Below are 24,203 nucleotides of genomic sequence, written 5' to 3'. Positions count from 1 at the left end.
GTTGAAGCAAAAAAAAAATGCTGGAGGAACTCAATGGGTCAAGCAGCATCTGTGGAGGCAAAGAGATGGTTGACATTTTAGATCAAGACCCTGCATTAGGACTGAGAGTGTAAGAGAGGGAAGATGGTCAGGATAAAGAGGCGAGAGAGAGGTGGGAAACAGGGGCTGGTAGATGACAGGTGGAACCAGATGAAATGGGGGATGATGGGCAGATAGATCCATGTGGGGGAGGAGGAGGGGGAGGGGGGAGCTTTGAGACCAAGGCTGGTGGGTAATAGGTTGAAACAGATAAGGAGGAAGGACAAGTGGCTGTGGTATTGACTCTTTGAGAAAACGCTGTCAAAGAGCAGAACAGCAGTAGAACTACGAGAAGGAGACTCACAGAACTCCCATTCAAGAATGGAGGAGAGTTTAGGACAAAGAACAGTACAGCACAGCACAGGAACAGGCCCTTCGGCCCACAATGCTGTGCCAAACTAATTAAGCTAATGACACCTTCTGCCTGCACATAGTCCATATCCCTCCAGTTTCTGCATATTCATGTGCCTAAGAGCCTCTGAAATGCCTTTATTGTATCTACCTCCACCCCTAGCACCACATTCCAGGCACCCACCACTGCATAAAAAAAAACTTGCCCGCACACCTCCTTTGAACTTTCCCCTTCTCACCTTGAATGCATGTCCTCTAGTATTACACATTTCGACCCTGGGGAAAAGATATCAGTTGTCTACTCTATCTATGCCTCTCACAAATTTTATAAACGTCTATCAGGTCTCCCCACAAAGCTTCTTCAAAGTCAGTAGACATAGAAAAGAGTTTGTAGTATAGTGGTAAAGTGGAAACACAATTCACTGCAGATGCTGGAATCCGGAGCAAAACCAAACTGCTGGAGGTTTGTTTTGCTTGGCACTTGTGCTGCATGATTGTCACCTGCCATTTATCAGCCTACACCTGAACACCACCTAGGTGTTGCTGCTTGCAGGTAGAGGTTATTTCATTGTCGAGCTAGTTGCAAATAGAATTAAATGTTGTGCAATCAATGAACATCCCCACTTCTGACCCTATGATTATTGAAAGGTCGTTGACAAAGCATCTGAAGATGCTTGGGCCAGGACGATGCCCTAATGAACTACTATTATTATGGCCTGGAATTTGGATCATTGACTTCCAACAAAAACCACCATCTTTCTTTGCGAAAGGTATGACTCCAGTCAGTGGAGTCAAGGGTGCTGTGCAAGGATGTTGTTTCCCCATTCCCCACGTTTGTAAAGACGACACCACAAGGTTAACAATTACTAAATTATGTTTCACACAGTTGTTTCCTTCCATTCAAAACACTTTCTTCTGTGAGTGTTTCTGCTGTCTCTGAGAGGGGTGATGAGGTTAATATGCCAGGGGTTGTCCAGTTTTATTCTTATTTATTTTTAACGCGTCAGTTTTAATGCGGCTTTCTAGTTCATTTCAGAGGGCAATTGAGAATCTGGAGTCAAATACAGGCCTGATCAGGTGAGAGAGAAAGCAAACCAGATGACTTTTTTTACAATGTAGTTTCTCAGTCACACTTTTTGAGACCAAATTTTCTAAATTTAGTTAATGAAATAATAATCATTTCTCTGGATTGTCAATTCAGACCAACGCATTACTAGTACAGTAATTTAACCACTTTTCCAATTTCCCAATGGAAAAATACCATAGTATTGGAAATCCAGACCAAAAAAAAAATACACCTCAGGTAAGGCAGGTAATGTAAACAGAAGAAAATTTAACTGAGCAGATTCAGCAATATATGGTGACCTTGCTGATGCCTGAAAAAAAAAATGGACTTAACTGAAACACTTCTTTCAGTGGGAAATTGCTCAGAAAACTGATCGGATCCTTTGCAGTAAGGCCCTGCAAATGTAAAACCATCACTCTGAGTGTCCAAATCTAACACCTTCCTCAAAAAGGAGAAAGGATCTGACAGTAAGCCAAGTCATTTTCCCACAATATTTCATAGCCTTTTAAAAAATATTCAAAAGCTATTATAATTAAAAAAAACATTTTTACAAAGCTAAACATTGCTTTAGAATACTATAAACATTTAAATTAACAATTACTTAATTGCATTTCGCTCAGCTATTTCCCTCCATTCAAAACACTTTCTGCTCCTCCTCTCTTAGGCCACAAAAAAAAACTTTTGTTGAATTCACCCTCTAAGTGGCAGGGAATCAACACAACCTTCATTTCTACAATGATACCCTGCATCAGAGAAGAAATTATTGACACCAACTTCAGGGCTTTCATGTTCACATGCATGGAATTCACAAAGCTAATATCAATTAAGAAAATTACAGTGATTGCCACACTTAGCCCCTATCATCCTGAAAATCCAGGCCTTAATTTCAGATCAGTGCCTTTTCATCAGAACATATCATTGATCTGAAATGTTACCTTTGTTTATTTCACCACAGATACTCATGACCAACTGCATAGGTCTAAGATTTTCTTTACTTTGTTATTCAGTATCCTTATTGATTTATGAAACAATGAAATCCATTTGAGAATACTTCAACTTCAATTTCATAAATAATAATTAAAATAAACTAGCATATCAAGTAACAGAAATCTAGAGTTACTATGGATTTTTGTTCACAGTTGAATCCTAGGAGGCATTCATTGTGTGTCAGGAAAGTGCATTTATTCCTGTTTAAAGATAACCATACATTATAAATAGTGAATAATCATGAGCTTTCAAACAAATGTTTAAACTGTGGATGAAAATTTTGATAATTAATAATTCTTACTGTTCATGGCCAGGTACCAGTCAGAAGTATTGTGACGGTTGTTCCAAATCTCAGTGCCCACGGCGCTCACCAAGGACATAACCAGTAGAATGCAGAAGAGAATCAGAATCTGTATGTTTGTAACCCTTTCAACGTTGGATCTCTTCAATGGTGCCTTAGTTGAATTCTGTATATGAAGAAAACACAAACAAGAATCAGTTATCCATGATCAAACTCTATAATGCATTCTGGAATTCATACTCCATGAATGATACATTACAAAAAGAACCTGAAATTATTTTTAGAAAGTGTGTTATTTATCCCCAAACCATGTTATATCCAATGAGTTAAACAGCCAAAAAAATAAACTTCAGCCAACAAAATTACTTTACCTTTGTTTATCTTTATCATTGGACTGAAATTTCTATGAATCTGCCCCTCACACATTTCTAATACTACCAATAGATTATCTACCTCCCCCCATGCCATGATGCATTTGGCAAGAAAAAAAAATCAATCCAAGAGGATTTTATACCAAACTACATTTTGAAAAATGGCTAATAAGTGGATTTTACTATTTTGTGAATCCCAATTTTGATGACAAAGTTGTGCATTATAAGCCAATAAAATTTTGTACTATGACATTGATTAAAATTCTGCACCATGTACACAAACATCTGCATCATGAAATTTTTTTTTTCAAAATCAGCATTTTTTGGCAAGTACTGCATCAAAGAAACAATGTTGAAGACTCAAGATCCCAATGTTAAACCATATCAATCCTATTTTCCATCATTCAGATTATATATCCACCATTTTGAATGAAATAGCTTTATCAAAAAAGCTATATTTAAGCAAAGCAACATGAAGATGATTCACGAAATTTTTGAAACAGGTTCTTATCACGTCTGCAACATATCATCAAATTTTTGCCTTAATTTGTAATAAATAAGCGTTTAAGACCTTACCTCTCTAGTTTTTTTAAGACCTTACCTCTCTAGTTTTTTTTAAAGTGCAAAGTTAGTAATAACCCTGGCATCTAATAATAGTATATCAAGTCAAAAAGTGTGTTTCATTCATCATCATACATGAAGTTGGTTACAGACTGACAATGCTTGGACTAGTTTATGTTAGGTTTTGCCAACCAGAGAAACAAATTTGTACATATTTCGCCCACAGAATTGGCCCAGGAGACATTGGAGCAGAGGGTCCCAACCAGATACGGACTAAGTATTTAAAAGCTCACGTGTTTCCGCGGGCTTTTTTCCTCTAGCAGAATTTAGAAAGGCCACTAAAAAGGAGGTATTGTCAAGTGGAGCGGCCATTGTCGGAGTGGACAGAGTCAGAGTGAGTGGCTTTGGCACAACAGGCTTCGGCATCAAGAGGCGGAGGCCATCTGCAACAACACTGGTAAGTAGCTGGTAAGTAAAGGCAAGGTTTACTATTATTGTTATAACTTTTTCGTTGACTACAACTAGGTAGGAAGAAACATAGTTCAGATGGAGGGCAAGGCGATGTGCTGCAGCTGCATGATGTGGGAGCTAGTGGACCCTGCTGGGGTGCACGGTGACCACATCTGCAGTAAGTGCTTGAGGCTGGAGGAACTTCAGCTCAGAATTGATGAGCTGGAGTCGCAGCTTCAAACACTGCAAAGCATCAGGGAGGGAGAGAGATATGTAGATGATGTGCATCAGGAGGCAGTCACCCACTCAGAAGCAGGTACTTCTAGGGTCCAGGAGGCAGATGGGTGACTGTCAGTGGAGAGAAAGAGAAACGGAACAGGCAGACAGTGCAGAGGACCCCAGAGGCTGTTCCCCTCAAAAACAGGTATTCTGCTTTGGATGCTGTTGAGGGGGATGGCCTACAGGGATCAAGCAGCAGTAGCCAGGTCTCTGGCACTGGGACTGTTCCTGCTGCTCAGAAGGGAAGGGAGGAGAAGAGGAGGGTAATACTGATAGGGGACTCGATAGTCAGGGGAACAGACAGGAGGTTCTGTGGACATGAGCGAGAATCCCAGATGGTATGTTGCCTCCCAGGTGCCAGGGTCTAGGATGTCTCTGATCGGGTCCACAGCATTCCTGAGTGGGATGGAAAGCAGCCAGAAGTCGTGGTACATGTTGGTACCAACGACATAGGTAGGAAGGGGAATGAGGTCCTGAAAAGTGAGCTTAGGGAGTTTGGCAGAAGGCTAAAGAACAGGACCTCAAGGGTAGCAATCTCAGGATTGCTGCCAGTGCCACGTGATAGTGAAGGTAAGAATAGGAGGAGATGGCAGATGAATGCGTGGCTGAGGAGTTGGTGCAGGGAGCAAGGTTTTAGATTTTTGGATCATTGGGATCTCTTCTGGGGAAGGTGGGACCTGTACAGATTGGATGGGTTACACCTGAACCAATATCCTTGCAGGCAGGTTTGCTAGTGTGGTTCGGGAGGGTTTAAACTAGTTTGCAAGGGGGATAGGAAACCGGAGGGATAGGTCAGTGGAAGAAGTGCATGGAATAAAGCCAGATCTAACATATAGAGAGCCTTTAGTTGAGGAAGGAGAAGCAGAGTATAGGGTATAAAAGTAGAAAGGTGGATGGGCTAAAGTGCATTTACTTAAATGCAAGCAGCATCAGGAAAAAGGGTGATCAACTGAGAGCTTGGATAAGTACATGGAACTATTATATTGTGGCTCTTGCAGAGACTTGGCTGTCACCAGGGCAGGAATGGATACTGAATATTCCCAGATTTCAGTGTTTTAAAAGGGATGGGGGGGGAGGGGGAAGAGGGGTTACTGGTCAGGGATACTACTACAGCTGCAGAAAGGGTGGATAATGTCGCAGGATCCTCTCTAGAGTCAGTATGGATGGAAGTTAGGAACAAGAAAGGAGCAGTTACTCTACTGGGAGTATTCTATAGGCCCCCTGGTAGCAGCAAGGATACTGAGGAACAGATTTTGGAAAGGTGCAAAAATAACAGGGTTGTTATCATGGGAGACTTCAACCTCCCAAATATTGATTGGCACCTGCTTAGTACCAAAGGATTAGAGGGGGCAGAGTTTGTTAAGTGTGTCCAGGACGGATTCCTGTCACAGTATGTTGACAGACCGACTTGAGGGAATGTGATATTAGATCTAGTATTAGGTAATGAACCAGGTCAGGTGACAGATCTCTCAGTGGGTGAGCATTTGGGGGACAGTGACCACTGATCCCTAACCTTTAGCATTGTCATGGACAAGGATAGGAACAAAGAGGACAAGAAGATATTTAATTGGGGAAGGGCAAATTATGAGGCTATAAGGCTAGAACTTGCAAGTGTAAATTGGGATTACATTTTTGAAGGGAAATGTACTATGGAGACGTGGTCACTGTTCAGGGATCTCTTGCAGGATGTTAGGGATAAATTTGTCCCGGTGAGGCAGAGAAAGAATGGCAGGGTGAAGGAACCATGGGTGACAAGAGAGGTGGAACATCTAGTTAGGAGGAAGAAGGCAGCATACATAAGGTTTAGGCAGCAGGGAACAGATAAGGCTCTTGAGGAATATAGGATAGCAAGGAAGGAACTTAAGAAGAGGCTGAGGAGAGCAAGAAAGGGACATGAAAAGGCCTTGGCGAGTGGGGTTAAGGAAAACCCCCAAGGCATTTTTCACTTATGTGAAGAGCAGAAGGATGACGGGAGTAAAGGTAGGACCGATTAGAGACAAAGGTGGGAAGATGTGCCTGGAAGCTGTGGAAGTGGGTGAGGTCCTCAATGAATACTTCTCTTCAGTATTCACCAAGGAGAGGGGCCTTGATGAAGCTGAGGACAGTGTTGGTAAGGTTAATGTTCTAGAGCAGGTTCATATCAAGAGAGAAGATGTGTTGGAGCTGTTAGAAAATATTAGGACAGATAAGTCTCCGGGGCCTGATGGAATATTCCCCAGGCTGCTCCGTGAGGTGAGGGAGGAGATTGCTGAACCTTTGGCTAGGATCTTTGAGTCCTCGTTGTCCACGGGAATGGTACCGGAGGATTGGAGGGTGGCAAATGTTGTCCCTTATCAAAAAAGGTAGTAGGATAGTCCAGTGAATTATAGACCAATGAGCCTTACATCTGTGGTAGGCAAGCTGTTGGAAAGGATTCTTAGAGATAGGATCTATGGGCATTTAGAGAATCATAGTCTGATCAGAGACAGCCAGCATGGCTTTGTGAAGGGCAGACCATGTTTCACAAGTCTGATAGTGTTCTTTGAGCAGGTGACCAGACACATTGATGAGGGTAGTGTGGTAGATGTGGTCTACATGGATTTTAGTAAGGCATTTGACAAAGTTCCACAATGGTCGGCTTCTTCAGAAGGTCGGAGGGCATGGGACCCAGGGAAGACTTGGCCGTGTGGATTCAGAATTGGCTTGCCTGTAGACAGCAGAGGGTTGTGGTGGAGGGAGTGCAGTCAGATTGGAGGGCTGTGACTAGCGGTGTCCCACACAAGATCAGTTTCTGGGACCTCCGCTTTTCGTGATTTTTATTAATGGCTTGGATGAGGGGTAGAAGGGTGGGTTGGCAAGTTTGCAGATGACATAGTGTGGAAGATTGTCAAAGATTGCAGAAGGACATTGATAGGATACAGAGCTGGGCTAAGAAGTGGCAGATGGAGTTCAATCCAGAGAAGTGCGAGGTGGTACACTTTGGAAGGACAAACTCAAGGCAGAATACAAAGTTAATAGCAGGATCCTGGTAGTGTGGAGGAGCAGAGGGATCTGGGGGGTTCATATCCACAGACCCCTGAAAGTTGCCTCACAGGTGGATAGGGTAGTTAAGAAAGCTTATGGGATATTAGCTTTCATTAGTCGTGGGATCGAGTTTAAGAGCCGCGAGGTAATGATGCAGCTCTACAAAACTCTGGTTAGACCAAACATGGAGGACTGTGTCCAGTTCTGGACGCCTCATTATAGGAAGGATGTAGAAGCGTTGGAAAGGGTGCAGAGGAGATTTACCAGGATGCTGCCTGGTTTACAGAATATGCATTATGAGGAGAGACTAAGGGAGCTAAGGCTTTACTCTTTGGAGAGGAGGAGGATGAGAGGAGACATGATAGAGGTGTATAAAGTATTAAGAGAAATAGATAGAGTGGACAGCCAGCACCTCTTTCCCAGAGCACCAATGCTCAATACAAGAGGGCATGGCTTTAAAGTAATGGGTGGGAAGTTCAAGGGAGATATCAGAGGAAGGTTTTTTACCCAGAGAGTGGTTGGGGCATGAAATGCGCTGCCTGGGGTGGTGGTGATGGCAGGTACATTGGTCAAATTCAAGAGATTACTAGATAAGCATATGGAGGAATTTAGAATAGAGGGATATGTGGGAGGAAGGGGTTAGATAGTCTTAGGTGAGGTTTAAAGGTCGGCACAACATTGTGGGCCAAAGGGCCTATATTGTGGTGTACTGTTCTATGATTCTACATATCTTAAATCTCAGTTTTTTTTATCTTCAGTGATAGATTTCAAAAATAATATGCAAGGCAAACCTGATGGAATCTGCAGTACCCATCTTTAAGACAGCTCTTTTAGCCATAGCAGAGAAACATGGAGTATCCCATAAAGAATATCCCATTGACTGGACTACCCAGTGTTAAGGGCCTTGATAGGGTGGAATTTGTGAAATATGTTCAGGAAAGTTTCCAGCGTCAATATATAGAGGACCCTACTCAGGAGGGTGCAATACTGGAACAAGGCAGGGCAAGTAACGGAAGTGGCAGTCAGGGAGCACTTTGGCTCTAGTGACCATAGTTCTATTAGTTTTAAGATAGCAATGGAAAAGGTTAGGACAGGTCCACAGGCTAGGATCCTAAACTGGAGCAGGGCTAATTTTGGGGGAATTAGGCAGGGTCTAGCAGAGGTCAATAGGGTGAGCCTGTTTGAAGGGAAAAGGAATGAATAGCAAGTGGGGGGCTTTTAAGAGTGTGATATCAGTCCAGACGCAGCACATTCCTGTTAGGTTGAAGAGGAAACCTGGAAAGTTTAGGGAACCTTGGCTGACAAGGGATACGGAGGCTCTGGCCAAGAAAAAGGAAGCAAGCATATGTTGGATTTAGGAGGTCAGGGATGAGTGAATCCCTTGATGATGGTAAAAAGATTAAGAATACACTCGAGGCAAATCAGGAAGGCAAAGAGAAGATATGAGATGGATTTGGTTGGTAAGATTAAGAAAAATCCCAAGAGGTTCTATAGATGTATTAAGAGTAAAAGGGTGGCTCGGGAGAGAGTAGGTCCCCTTAGAGATCAGCAGGGCCGCCTATGTCTCAAGCTGCAGCAGATGGGTGGGAGTTTTAACGAATATTTCTCCTTGGTATTTACCGAAGAGCAAGTCATGGTTGATCAAGAGATAAGAGAAACTAGTGGAGGTGTTTTGGAGAACATTCATATTACCAGGGAGGAGGTATTCGCAGCCTTACAGCACATTAGGATGGATAAATCCCCAGGGCCTAACTGAGTGCATCCTTAGACTTTGTGGGAGGCTGGAGGTTGTGAAGGCCCCTGCGGAGGTATTTTCTTCATTGTTAGCCACTGGTGAAGTTCCTGGAAGGTGGCTAATTTTGTTCTGTTGTTTAAATAGGGTAGCAAGGACAAGCCGGGGAACTACAGGCTAGTGGTCAGCCTGACATCAGCAGTGGGGAAGTTACTGGAGGGAATTCTGAGGGACAGGATCTACAAGTATTTGGACAGTGTCTGATTAGGTGGAGTCAGCATGGCTTTGCGCGTGGAAAATAGTGCTTGACGAACCTTCATTTTTTTTGAAGAGGTAACCAAAAAGGTAGATGAAGGTAACACAAATATATATTGCCAGATTGCAAAAGATTTCACTCAATGTAGCATACAACACATTTTCAACTCTCAATTAAATTAAATTTCCAATTAAATATTAACAAAAAATGGATCTGCAATAATACAAGTATTCAATGTCACAACTTCAACAGCATCGGGCGTTCAACTGAGCATAAAATTTAAACTGATGATTCACCAACCCAACTCAGTTTATCTTGATTTTTCAATAAGAATTGAAATGCAAACCATTTTGACAAGCCAAATGCTTCATACAAGTGTTCATTATTGTCTTGGTCACAAATATCCCTGGTCACAAATAAACCATTACTACTTGGGGGGAGGGGGGAAAAGGGGGTTAAAGAGGGGGAAGGAATAAGAAAAACACTAGATTAGATTGGACCATTACATGCGTAAATGCAGTGAACTAATTCTTTTCAATAATTTATTTTAACAAAAAATCACGTCATGCATTGCTTTGGCCACTCCTGGCCCTCTGTGCTGTGTCGCTATTCTTAAGATGATTTTCCGAATATTGTCTGAAGTATAACAACACGCCTCAGAGGGCCACACTAAGGGATTGATGATTTATATGAAATTTTTGATCATCAATTTGAAATTCATACAAAAATGTGAGAAAGCTTAGATTACTTTTCATCTTGACATTTCCAATATTTGTTCTCATGTCCAAGTTAGATGAGGGTAGGGCAGTAGATGTTTTGTATTTGGACTTTAGCAAGGCCTTCAACAAGGTCTCACATGGTAGGCTGGTCTGGAAGGTTAGGTCCCATGGAATCCAGGGAGAGCTAGTTAGGTGGATTCAAAATTGACTCAGAGGTAGGAAGCAGAAGGTAGTGGTTGAAGGTTGTTTCTGGCAATGGAGGCCAGTGACTAGTGGTGTGACACAGTGTTGGGACCCTTGTTATTTGTTATTTATAGAAATGATTTGGATGTGAATGCATAAGGCTTGATCAGTAAGTTAGCAAATGACAAATTTAAGAGGTGTTTTTGATAGTGAAGAAGGTTATCGTAGATTACAGGGGGATCTTGACCAGTTAGGGAAGTGGGCCGAGGAGTGGCAAATGGATTTCAATACAGATAAGCGTGAGGTGATGTATTTTGGAAAGTCAAACCAGTGAAGGACTTGTGCTATGAATGGTAGGGTACTAGGGAAAGTAATGGAACAGAGGGACCTAGGAGTACAAGTGCACAGTTCGTTGAAAGAGGTGTCACAGGTAGACAGGATGGTGAAAGAGGCATTTAGCATGCTGGCCTTCATCAATCAGGGCATAGAGTATAGGAGTTGGGACATTTATGTTGCAGTTGTACAAGTCGTTGGTGAGGCCGCACAGTTTTGGTCACTTTGTTACAGGTCACCGTGTAGTTTTGATCACTTTGTTATAGGAAAGACGTAGTTAAACTGCAAAGAGTGCAGAAAAGTTTACAGGATGCAACCAGGACAAGAAGGCTCGAGTTATAGGGAGAGGTTGGCCAGGCTAGGTCTTTATTCCTCAGAATGTAGGAGACTAAGAGACGACCTTATAGAAATATTTAAAATTATGAGAGGCAAGATAAGATGGATGGTAAGTATTTTCCCCAGGGTAAGGGAGTCCAAAACTAGGAGGCATAAATTTAGGGTGAGAGGGGAAAGATTTAAAAAGGGACCTGAGGGCTAACTTTTTCCACACAGAGGCTGGTGAGTATATGGAATAAGCTGCCAGAGGAAGTGGTTGAGGCAGGTACAATAGTGTCATTTAAGCAGCACTTGGAAAGGTACATGCAGGAGTGGGGATTAGAGAGACACAGGCCGAACGCAAGAAATTGAGACTAGCTGTGTGGGCACTGTGGTTGGCATGGACTCATTGGGCTGAAGGGCCTGTATCCATGCTGTATGGCTCAATGACTCTAAAGAAACATTCATTCTTAAATTGAACTCAGAGAAACCAACATATAAACAAACCAACATAAAAAGCTCCTTCTATTTCGAAACTATCAACATGTCTGGAAATTGATAAGGAATTCCTTTTAAACTAAAGCAAAGGAATTTTAAGATTGTATTTGGGCATGAGCTTCCCCACAGCTGATTTGGTGCATGTTTCTTTTGCAGCAAACCAAGAGATATTTTTATGACTCCCCATTAATTAAACATATCAAAAATGGAATGCATTCCAATTACTCTTTGGTCCCTCAAGATTTAGTCCAAATTTGGATTAAAAGTTTATCCCAATTCAATTTACGTTACATCTTTTCATTGCACTTCAAATACTTCAAATGTTTGTACATTTCAAAAATAACATCATGTAGCGGTTGCTACCGCGAAATAAAGCAAGATGCTAGTCGAAGGATTGTCAAACAAGAACTGGTTTATTTTCCCGCCTTGCGCAGGCCTTTTAAGGGAGACTGTTCCCGCCCAATGCAACCGGCAATGACGTAAGTACTACGTCATCAAGTCTTTCCCGCACGCGGGTTCTCCCCGTCGCTCTGGAAAGACAAGGCCCGCCGCCATCTTGGGCCTCATCGCTCCGACGCCGCGCGACCCGACTGCCGAGCCGGTTCACCTGACCGGACGGTGAGTTGCTACACAACCCCCTCCAGAACCGGCGATACAGTCCCCAAGGTCTGCGGGCCATGCCAGCTGCTGCTTAGGGGTCAGCCTCTGCATCGTGGCGTGGAAACCTCGACCGGTTGTTGCAGATCTAAATGGGCTGGTTTGAGGCGGTCCGTCATGAAAACCTGTTCCCTGCCCCCAACGTCCAAAATAATGGTGGATCCATTATTCCTTATGACTCGGAATGGTCCCTCATATGGTCGTTGCAACGGCGCCCGAGGTGTGCCCCTGCGAACGAAAACAAACTTACAGTCTCGTAGTTCTTTGGGCTGGCAGGATGGGGCTTGACCGTGCCGCGAGGTGAGAATCGGGGCCAAGTTGCCGAGCTTCTCGCGCAGTCTTTGTAGGACTGCTGGGGGTTGTTCCCCTTGGTCTCGAAGGGCAGGTATGAAATCCCCTGGGACAACTAGGGGCGCCCCGTACACAAGCTCAGCTGACGAAGCACGGAGGTCTTCTTTGGGGGCAGTCTGTATGCTGAGCAGGACCCAAGGCAGCTCGTCAACCCAGTTAGGACCCTTCAGGCGGGCCATCAAGGCTGATTTCAGATGGCAGTGAAAACGTTCCACCAACCCGTTTGATTGAGGATGGTAGGCCATAGTGGTGTGCAGCCGCGTCCCTAGCAGGTTCGCTAATGCAACCCAGAGACTGGAAGTGAATTGGGTGCCTCTGTCTGAAGTGATGTGGGCCGGAACACCAAAACGTGAGACCCAAGTTGTGAGCAGTGCCCGGGCGCAGGAATCAGTCGTGATGTCAGTCAGGGGGGTTGCCTCTGGCCACCTTGTGAACCGGTCCACGATAGTAAGGAGGTACCGGGCTCCTCTTGAAACCGGCAGAGGGCCCACGAGGTCGACGTGTATGTGGTTGAACCTCCTACGGGTAGGCTCGAACTGCTGTGGCGGGACTTTGGTGTGTCGTTGGATTTTCAATGTCTGGCAGTGCGGACAAGTCCTGGCCCACTCACTGACCTGTTTGCGCAGGCCATGCCAGACAAACTTGCTGGCGACCAGTCGGACAGTTGATCTGATGGACGGGTGCGCCAACCCATGTACCGAGTCGAAAACGCGTCTCCGCCAGGCTGCAGGGACTATAGGGCGGGGCTGACCTGTCGCGATGTCGCAAAGTAGGGTCTGCTGACCTGGACCAAACAAGAAATCTCTGAGCTGCAGGCCCGAGACTGTGGTTCTGTAGCTGGGCAGCTCGTCGTCGGCTTGCTGTGCGTCAGCCAGGGCCGTGTAGTCGACACCCAAGGACAGGTTGTGGATGGTCGGTCAGGAAAATGGATCAGCAACGACATTATCCTTTCCGGAGACATGTTGGATATCTGTTGTGAATTCGGAAATGTAGGATAAATGTCTCTGCTGACGAGCTGACCAGGGATCGGAGACTTTGGAGAAGGCAAAGGACAAAGGCTTATGATCGGTGAAAGGCCTGCCTTCTAGAAAGTATCGGAAATGCCGGACCGCCAGATACAGCGCTAGAAGTTCCCAATCAAAAGCGCTGTATTTCAGTTTGGGTGGTCTAAGGTGCTTGCTGAAAAATGCCAAGGGTTGCCAACGGCCTTCGATTAGCTGTTCCAGTACCCCACCCACCGCGGTGTTGGACGCGTCCACCGTGAGGGCGGTTGGGATGTCTGTCCTTGGGTGTACAAGCATCATGGTGTCTGCCAGGGCATCTATGGCCTTAACGAAGGCAGCCTCAGCCTCATCATTCCAGGTGATGTCCTTGCCCTTACCAGCCATCAGCAAGAACAGAAGGCACATGATACGGGCTGCTGCAGGGATGAACCGATGGTAAAAGTTGACCATCCCAAGGAATTCCTGTAGGCCTTTGACCGTGTCGGGGCAGACAAAATGGCAGATAGCGTCTACCTTGGCGGGTAGGGGTGTTGCCCCCTCGCTGGTGATTTTGTGGCCAAGGAAATCGATAGAGTCAAGTCCGAATTGGTACTTGGACGGGTTGATCGTGAGGCCGAAATCGCGGAGACGGGAATACAGCTGGCGGAGGTGGGAAAGGTGTTCTTGGTGGTTACGGCTGGCGATCAGTATGTCATCTAAGTAAATGAACACAAAGTCCAGGTCTCGGCCTACCGCATCCATCAGCTGCTGGAAGGTCTGCGCGGTGTTCTTAAGGCCGAACGGCATTCGAAGGAATTCGAACAGGCCGAATGGGGTGATAATCACAGTTTTGGGGACGTCATCTGGATGGAACGGGATTTGGTGGTATCCCCGAACGAGGTCCACTTTGGAAAAGATGCGGGCCCCGTGTAAGTTCACTGCGAAGTCCTGGATGTGAGGGATGGGATAGCGGTCCGGAGTGGTGGCGTCATTCAGCCTGCGGTAGTCGCCGCAGGGCCTCCACCCTCCGGTGGCTTTGGGGACCATGTGCAAGGGGGAAGCCCAGGGGCTGTCTGACCTGCGAACAATCCCCAGCTCCTCCATGTGACGGAACTCTTCCTTTGCCAGGCGGAGCTTGTCTGGAGGTAATCGTCGTGCTCGGGCATGAAGGGATGGCCCTGTAGTAATGATGTGGTGTCGTACCCCGTGTTTGGGCCTAGAATTTGTAAACGGAGGTGCCAAAATTGATGGGAATTTGGCTAGGAGCTTGGTGAAATCATCGCCAGAAAGGGAAATGGAGTCCAGGCGCAGGGCTGGTAGGCTGATTTCTCCCAGGGGATAGGTCTGGAAAGTGCTAGAGTGGACTAACCACTTCCCTCGCAGGTCAACTAACAGGTTGTGGGCCCGAAGGAAATCAGCTCCGAGGAGTGGTTGGGCGACGGCGGCAAGGGTAAAGGTCTAGGTAAAACGGCTGCCGCCGAATTGTAATTGAAGTGTACAGGTACCGAAAGACTGTATCGTTGTACCGTTGGTGGCATTGAGTACAGGACCTGGTGGCCTGTTACGAGTGTCACGGCCGGTCGGGGGCAAAATACTGACCTCCGCTCCAGTATCAACGAGGAAACGCCGTCCAGATTTCTTGTCCTGAACAAATAGGAGGCTCTGTCGGCGGCGGCTGGCCCTGGTGTTTCCCTGAAACTTGCAGGGTGGGCGGCATCGACAGGCCTCCACACCCCACCTCTGATGGTAGAAACACAGCTGGTCACCCGTGTCGTCGTCTGTGCTCCTGGGGTGTGGCTGCTTGGTTGCTGGGACTGGGTGAGGCGGGCGTTGGGCTCGCGGCCTGGTGATTTGGCCGACGGACGAACCGCTCTCGCGTTTGGCCTTCCACAGGACATCTACTGGGCAGCTACCTCACGGGGGTCGCTGAAGTCGGCATCAGCTAACAAGAAGTGGATGTCATCGGGGAGCTGTTCGAGGAAGGCCTGTTCGAACATCAGGCATGGCTTGTGTCCCTCGGCCAATGCCAGCATCTCATTCATTAGGGCGGATGGGGATCTGTCCCCCAGGCCGTCCAGATGAAGCAGGCGGGCGGCGCGCTCACGACGGGAGAGGCCGAAGGTCTGAATCAAAAGGTCTTTGAAAGCCGGGTACTTATCTTCCTCCGGAGGCGACTGGATGAAATCTCCGACCTGGGTGGCAGTCTCTTGGTCCAGAGAGCTAACCACATGGTAGTACTTCGTGGAGTCGGAGGTCATCTGCCGAAGGTGGAATTGCGCTTCGGCCTGGTCAAACCAGACGCTAGGCCGAAGTGTCCAAAAGGTGGGTAGCTTGAGGGCTACTGCGTTGGCTGCTGCGTTGTTGTCCATTGCACGGGTCCAAAATCTGTTTGGACCGTCGGGGTCACCAATGTAGCAGTTGCTACCGCGAAATAAAACAAGACGCTAGTCGAAGGACTGTCAAACAAGAACTGGTTTATTTTCCCGCCTTGCGCGGGCCTTTTAAGGGAGACTGTTCCCGCCCAATGCAACCGGCAATGACATAAGTACTACGTCATCAAGTCTTTCCCGCGCACGGGTTCTCCCCGTCGCTCAGGAAAGACTAGGCCCGCCACCATCTTGGGCCTCGTCGCTCCGACGCCGCGCGAACTGACTGCCGAGCCGGTTTGCCTGACCGGACGGTGAGTCGCTACAATCAAAAGGTTATGTTATGTGATCTTCTACAAATTATTTTTTAAGTAAAATAATCTGCATGCCTCAGCCCTCACATTAATCTGTGCACAAAATAAAAGCAGCAAGGAATTCCAAATGACTAAGAATGAATACTGTGATGATTCTGATGCAGATTTTTAAAAATCTTATACACAATAAGAATATCGCAACAAAATAACGTCATCCTTTGATACCACAGCAAGAAACGGCAAAATAATGCTGCCAGCTATTTCAAACCAATGATATCAATTTATTGATAAATGTTTAATTGCAATCAGATTTATAGTGACATCAAGCCTCATCTTGGAGCCCAGTATCTCCAAATACACAACATGAATATGCTCTACACTGATTGATAATTAATTGGACAACATTTATTTTAAGCTAATTGAAAAAGGAGAAGCAGCAAAGCCCAGCCTTCAGAAATTGTCAAAAATAAAATTACATTGTTGACAAGTACAAGAAAACACATATAATGTTTTCTCATATCTTGGCATTCTTGGATTGGTTTATACTACAGCAAGTTAGGAGTTGAGGGCAATGGAAGTATTTAACACAAAAGCTGCGACAAATGGAGAGCTTTATAAATAAAGGTAGTTCTTAGGATCCATAAGAGGTTCAGAAGAGAAATTGAAAAGGAATTGGAGATGAAAGAGCTAATGATGGATCTACCAAATATATATAAAAAAAAGATGTGCAAGTTGGGTTTGAGGGAGCACAAGCTTCTGTATCTTTGGAATAATAAAAAAAAGTAAATTGCACAATGGGACACACACACACACACACACACACACACACACACACACACACACACACAGTGTAAAAGTTAGTGAGCTACCCAAAAGAAAGGGGCATTTTTCTGTTGTATAGCATTAGCAGTACAATGTGAAGGATGCTGATAATGTGGTCTGGAATGATTGGAAGTTCTTGAATGAATGGCAAAGGAATCACATTTTAATTTACTAACTACAACGCAGTGAAAGACTGGTTTATGAGAAATAAATTGGCATAATCATGGTTTGGCAAGTGCTATAAATGTCGGATGAAAGAAAATGTGCAGTACGATACAATCGTCAATCAGATGGAAATAATTGGGGAAGCTTCTTTGCATTACAGGTGAAACTTGATCAGGAAGATTAGTAACAATACAACTAACATAAGAGGGTGAATATCAGATTTCTCATGACTCAAAGTACAAACTTAGAGAAGAGACAATTTTTTTTTGGCATAGTTCATACTTTTCAGATTCAAAATCTAAAATGGCACTTCAGTATACAAAATGACATGCTTGTAATGTTTAATGGCTTTGCCACATTTTAAACTATGAACACATACATTTTATTACATGTTGAGAAACTATTTGACAAGTATCATTCTCTCATAGGGTACTCGTATGCAAACTGAAGAGGGTATGCATTGCTGCCTTGTGCAAAATGGTATCTGACAATGTACCATAATTAAATACATTTTGATGGTGAAAAAAGTAACCACTTTACACAGGAAATATCTTGAACTCAATTAGTTTAGGTTAAGGGTTTACCAGTGTGGAGAGGATTCAGAAATAAAAGCTCTATATGGATATTTCATTATTTATCTTTAAATTTAAATAAACTATTTCAGAAACTGAAGTCAGAGTATTTATTTTTCCATTATCCAAGGACAAGGAGAATGAGAGAGTGTGTGCTTAGTTAGCTTAATACAATGCTTCTTTTACTGCATGTACAGTGAAGATATTCTTACATGGTCAATGGCTTTTGACATTGAACAGGACAGAATTATCAGAAGAAGCCTTATAAATGTCAGAGTGCCATGCACAGTAAAGCAAACAAAAAAGTGCCAATTCCACAAAGATCAAAGAATAACTCAAAAGTTCACCTAGGCTCAGAACACAATTTGAGGCAAAATTGTTATAGCCATCATTTGTTTCATGAAAATGATTTACAATCTGTTCATTTCAACATTCTCAGATTCAAATTTTTGATTAGTAACATTGGAATAATATGTAATTATTTGCCACAGGTTTAAGTTATGATACTGACTTCACAAAGTGCTTTTATTTTCCCACAATATGCTCAATAGTTTTGTGTATTCTTCCTGTAACACAAATTTGTCTTCATGTAGTAAAACAGGCAGCAAAATAACCAAGTCACAAACCAGCAATTGGATAACATTAGTTGAAAAGATATGGGACTGAATTCTTGAACCTTAAAGCTGTACAATTAAACTTAAATCATACTTAATTGTTTATACTCTATTGCATGGAGTAAGAAATAAACATGATGAATCGAGGGCATAGATATACACAGTTCTGCAACTTTACACATGCATGTCTTTCCTATCTACTCTCAAAGAGCACAGCTCTCATTTTTAAAGACTATGCCCCCAGTCCTTAATTTTCTAATCAGAAGAAATAGCCTTTCCCTACCTACTCTATCACTTCCTCTTCATATCTTGAAAACTGCAATCAAGTCATCCTTTAACCTTTAGGTTCAAGGAAACACAACCCTAGTTTCTGTAATCACTTTGTAATTTAATTCTTGAAGTCCATTTATCAATCTGGTAAACCTACACCAGATGCCCATAAAGGTCGATAATGATTCCCAAAATGCAGTGCGCAAAACCATGCTTCATCCTCCAGCTGCAATCTTACCGGGATTTACTATAGCTGGGGCAACCATGAGACCTAACCATTAGTTTTGGACAGATATCATCACCACTAAACATATTTTTAATTGAGGTACATATGCTAGGCAATTGAGCAATTACTAAGATAAGGACAAGAAAATTAGATGACAACCTGCATCAGCTTAGTGTCGTGTCCAGTATATACTACGAGTCCATAAATCCATTGCGTGTTCTTCAGTTGTGCACCTCGTAACAGAATCTGGTCAGGGCCTACAGGAGCAGGACTGCAAGAACATAATAACATAATTATAAACTCATGTCTGAACTGTACCATCCAAACAAAATGTAGATTGATCCTCTGATTCAAACGGCTGTAACATTACAAGTTCTTATGTTTACATTAGGGCAGGAAATCTGAAAAAAAATTTTTGGAGGTCTCTGGCACAGGAATAAAAAGCTTCAATGATCAGGATTGGTCCCAGCAGTTGCATTCACAATGCAGAAAGCAAACCTCTTGTCCATACTACGAACTAGTCATTCACTGGGGTTCTTACAACCTCTATGAATGTTCAAGAACAAAACTGTCCAGAAAAATTGAAAGAAGTCCAAATTAAAATCAACCAAAGAGAAAAGAAAACTTGATGGAATATTTAGGATAGTAGTCTACAGGGTTCTTGGACACCAGATGCTGCAAATTGAAGTCATAGGACCACGGCTTCTAATAGCAAAAGTAATAGCAAAGTTTTCTATATATGCATCAGCCATTTCCAGTGGAAGGAAATGGACGGTTAGGCTCTGCCCAGGTGTGAAAGAGTCCCAAGTGCTTATTTGCTCCCTCTCTCGACTGAGCAGTAGTGTGTACCATCATGAAATTAAACTATCTTGTATAAGTTGATGGTAAGTCACCACCTTGAACCACTGCAGTCCATCCATTGAAGGAATTCCCAGTCACATTCAAAAGGGAGAGTCAGAATTTTGACCCAGCTTCGATAGAGGATGGGTAATAAATTTCCGAATCAGCATGGTCTGCAACTAAGCAAGGAACTTGCGGTCAAGTTCATGGCTTTGGGAAATGTTACCATAGAACTTTGGGTGAGTTGCTGCAGTGTATTTTGTAGACAGGATACACTGCAGTCCCAGTATGCCAGTGGTGAGGGAGTGAATACTTCAGGTAACAGACCATGGGGTAATAAAGCAGACTTTGATGACAATAAAAGGTAAGCAAAGAAGAATAAAAATACATGTGGGGAGGATGAGGTAGTCAACAGGGTCAAAAGATGCAGAAAGCTTCAGAACAGGGAACGGCAGGATAAATTTAAAAAACTGAAAAATCAGTTTCTCAAATTATGAATCAGTTCTATTAAACTTAGTTATGTATGAAATGGAAGGGATTAATGAAGAAAGAAAAAAAATATTCTTGTTCTTTACAACAGATCTTGCAATAGGTGACAAATTTTTAAACAAAGAATAAAAATTCCTTAAAACCACAAGGTTCCACAATAAACAATACAAAATTAAAGCCAAATATGAAAGACTATACTATGTATGGCAACTACAATGCTTAAGACTGTGATTTATGGTGTCACAGCTAATAAAAAAATTCACATTAATGCACCCCACCCAAGTGATTCTTTGTTGTATAGGTTCCAAATAACACTTTATGTTAGCACAATGACATCCACCATTAAAGACCCCCACCATCCGGGCCATGCCCTCTTCTCATTGCTGCCTCAAGATTTAACAATAGCTTCTTCCCCACTGCCATCAGGTTCTTGAACCAACCTAACAAAAACATAATTTTACCTCTGACTATATTTTCCTCAACTTGCACTAATGTTGTTATGTTTATTTTGTCATGCAAGTTATGTACAATTTTATATTAATTTAAATTTATCATGTTTGTAATGTACTGTGCTGCAAAAAGCTAATTTTCATAGCATTTATACCTGCGTATGTATGTCCATGACAATAAACTTAAACTGGATTTATTTAAGAGTTGGAGAAACACAAAAACCTCACAAATCATGATATGAAGGAGAATGCGTTATGTAAATCTAAGAACTAATGGTTCTGAACAATTCCTAATATTTTTTTCTTTAAAGAAATTTCTTAAATTACATTTGTTTTAATTAGTGTGTTGTTATATAATAATGGTTTTTGCCATTAACATATACTTGCAATGAATGGTCAGTAAAGGGCCTGTACCTATTCCAGTTGAGCTTTCTACTTATGGGGGCGGGGGGCAGAAGGTAACAACTTAATTTGAATTGATGTGCGTCTCCTTGTGGCCAAGTCAAAAGTGACACTTAAATAATCCTATCAATCATTCTCTAGCAGACCTAGAATGGGATCAGAAATAATGTTTCGCGGATACTATTTTGAAAAAAAAATTCTGGAAGCACTGAAAATATTTATCACACTCTTAAACATTCAAACAAATGACATACACAAAAGGCCAAGCTATAATTCAACAACCACAATTACTTCTAGTATGTAGTACATGGATCAAAACAAGCAATTAAAAAAAAATTACAATACCGATGGTCCCCAATTCGGAGATTGCCAGTGAAGTCATAGAGATGTCGATTGGGTGCATCACATTCCAAATTCCCAGTCATCTTCATTAAATCTGCAGTGGATTGCATATTTGAAGTCAATGGCAAGCCCTAACAGGAAAGGATAAGTAGGATTTAGAGGATACCATTTAAAAAAAAATTCTGGAAGCACTAAAAATATTTATCACAGTCTTAAACATTCAAACAAATGTCATACACAAAAGGCCAAGCTATGATTCAATGACCACAATTACTTGTAGTATGTTAGAATTAATTGCTGGAGCCATGTAAAAGCATCACTATCTCCCTAAAACTCAGAACTATTACAAATAATAGAGAACTTCACCCTTGAATTATGAACTTTCCACCAATAGAAGACACTGAATTTATGAGATGTCCTTCAAGGGTAACCTCTCTTGAAGTATATTGGGATCAAGAACACCCAATGAGATCATCTCGTCAACAATCAGATCTAGTACTGCAAACTAATATGTTGTAATACAGCATTTAAAGTTGATATCCTGGAGGTTTAAGATGAAATAAGCAGCACTGGCAAATTTCCATTTTACCAGGGCCTTATCCTATTTTAGGAGAATTCTATTTGATTCTATTAAATTCAACACTTTCAGACAACTAGCCTCTCAAATTTGTATCAGAACTGACCAGTAATATTAACTTGGCGTTTCTCTTTCCAGACTTATTTCTCAGACTTCCACCCATCCCGCCCCTTCTCTGAATATAAAACATGTTCGATTTTTAATTTTTGCTCGTTCTGATGAAAGGTCCCTGACTTGTTCGGTTTCTCCCCACAAGTGCTAACTGATTTGCTGAATATTTCTCGCAGTTTTTTTTATTGAATCTAACTTCCACAAGTCAAGGATATCATTGGTTTGCAAATCTTACATAAATTATCCAATCGAATACATTAACAGAAGAAGAATTGCACTCCAACTATCACTTCCATGCTGGCATTGTGGAGAAAAAACCTTATGCCTATCAGAATAAAAGTGCTGAAACATTTCAGAAACAATTCTATAATGAACTCCATTTACCTGTCTTATTTTAAGATTTGTTTCCCCATCCAAATTTGATGTTTCAATGTAGCACATTGCCTGTGGCTCACTATATAGAAGGAATGAGAAAGCAAATCAGCTAAGTCATCTATAGCAAATATACCGAAAATATCTTTACACCCTTTGCATAAAATTTTTTAAGGGTCATAAGCCCATCTAGTCTGTGATGGTTCTATGAAGAGGAATCCAGCTAGTCCCACTCCTTCATCCTCTCCCTTTAGCCAGTGAATTTTTATCCTTTCAAGTATTTATCCAGAATACTTGAGTATTAGAATATGGAGAAGTTCAAATTCCAGGTTTTAGCATTTGAGTAGTAGCAGGTGTTACCACAATTCAATTGCAAGGCTCTATATTTCATAGATGGCCTAATTCAGGAAGTGATCACCCCACAACTCAAAAGAATACAGATAGAGAGGAAAGGAATGACTCTCAGACAGATAAAAGAAAAACAGGAAGAAACTTCAGAAGAACCCCAAGGGCATCTTGCTCTCAAACCAGTAATCAATTCTGAATACTGATAGAGGAGAGGATTGCCCGGACACGAGCATTCAGAGTACCAGTTGTACAGGCGGAAAGGAGAAAGGTCAACAGATTGATAATTATAAGGGATTCTCTAGTTGGTGGAAAAGGCAGGTGTTTCTCTAGCCACAGATATGATTCCAGGATGGAATGTTACCTCCCTCATGCCAGAGCCATGATATGACCAAGCAGCTTTAAAAAAATCTGGTGGGGGAGGGTGAATAACCAGAATTCATGGTCCAAATTGGTACGGTCAACTAAAAAAGGAATGACATCCTACAGGAAATTTTCAGTTACAAAACATTTAAGCAGTATCTCCAAAGATGCTAAATAAGTACTTTACAGCAGTCTTCTCGAATCAAGATGATACGAAGCAGGAACAGGAATTAGGCCATCTGAGCCTACTTCAGCACTCAATATCATGGCTGAATGTATAGCTCCATGCCATTCTCTCGGACTATCCCAATATCTCTCGATTTCTTGAATATACAGAAATCTATCCATTCCTGTTACCCGTAATTTATGGAGTTTGATTCTTCTCATCTACATATAGTTTGAAGTCTCCCATGATTGTTATATTGCTCAGTACACGTGCTTTTAATGTTGAGGTATGAAAAGGGGCTGAGGTTTGGAGGTTAGAAGGATGAGATGACCAAACTGAAACTTGGAAGATTGAGGGGGATTGACAGAGTGGATGCTGAGAGGATGTTTCCCCCAAGAAGAGGAGGTATCAAAAACTAGGAGGCATAGTTTCAGAAATAAGGGCTTCCCATTTAAGACACAGATGAGGACGTGGTTTTCTCAGAGTTGATGAGTCTTTGGAATTCTCTACCTCAGAATTATGGAGGATGATTCATTTAGTAAATTCAAGGTGGAGACAGAAATTCTTATATAATACTCTCCTCTTCAAAGATAATGACTCTGTGCTTGTCCATTACAGGCAACACTCCAGTTCTTCAACTTAGTGGCCTGACATCTCTTTCATATACAAGTTTTCAAGGAAAATATTGACAGATTGTACATCTGTAGTTGAGAGAACAGTAAGATTACATTGTGCTCTCACAATTCACGTACAGTGGCTGAGAAATTCTATTGCACAGCCTAATCTGATTTAAATGCTGTGCAAGTGGATTTTATTTAAATTCAAAGCCTAAATACATTTTCTTTCATGGCAAAGAGAATGCTAGTATGCACACTGATGTCCATCAATGCATAATGCAATTTTTAAAAATAGGAATTGGACAAT

At 42.7% G+C, this 24,203-nt stretch overlaps 1 protein-coding gene across 1 annotated transcript in view; it reads right to left on the bottom strand.

The window, feature by feature from the left end:
• atp8a2 (ATPase phospholipid transporting 8A2) overlaps positions 1-24,203 on the bottom strand; it is a 371,705-nt gene that overhangs the window by 219,855 nt on the left and 127,647 nt on the right. The window contains exons 10-13 of the mRNA XM_052026103.1: positions 22,418-22,487; positions 21,349-21,476; positions 18,983-19,094; positions 2,784-2,949 (exon numbers count right to left, since the gene is read on the bottom strand). Of these exons, the coding sequence (XP_051882063.1) occupies positions 2,784-2,949; positions 18,983-19,094; positions 21,349-21,476; positions 22,418-22,487 (476 nt within the window). The remainder of the gene's footprint in view (positions 1-2,783; positions 2,950-18,982; positions 19,095-21,348; positions 21,477-22,417; positions 22,488-24,203) is intronic.

The sequence above is a fragment of the Pristis pectinata genome, chromosome 11, assembly GCF_009764475.1.
Source record: "Pristis pectinata isolate sPriPec2 chromosome 11, sPriPec2.1.pri, whole genome shotgun sequence".
Classification (NCBI taxonomy): domain Eukaryota; kingdom Metazoa; phylum Chordata; class Chondrichthyes; order Rhinopristiformes; family Pristidae; genus Pristis; species Pristis pectinata.
Note: the sequence above shows the minus strand (reverse complement) of the source record. Positions and strands in the feature narration are given on the sequence as shown.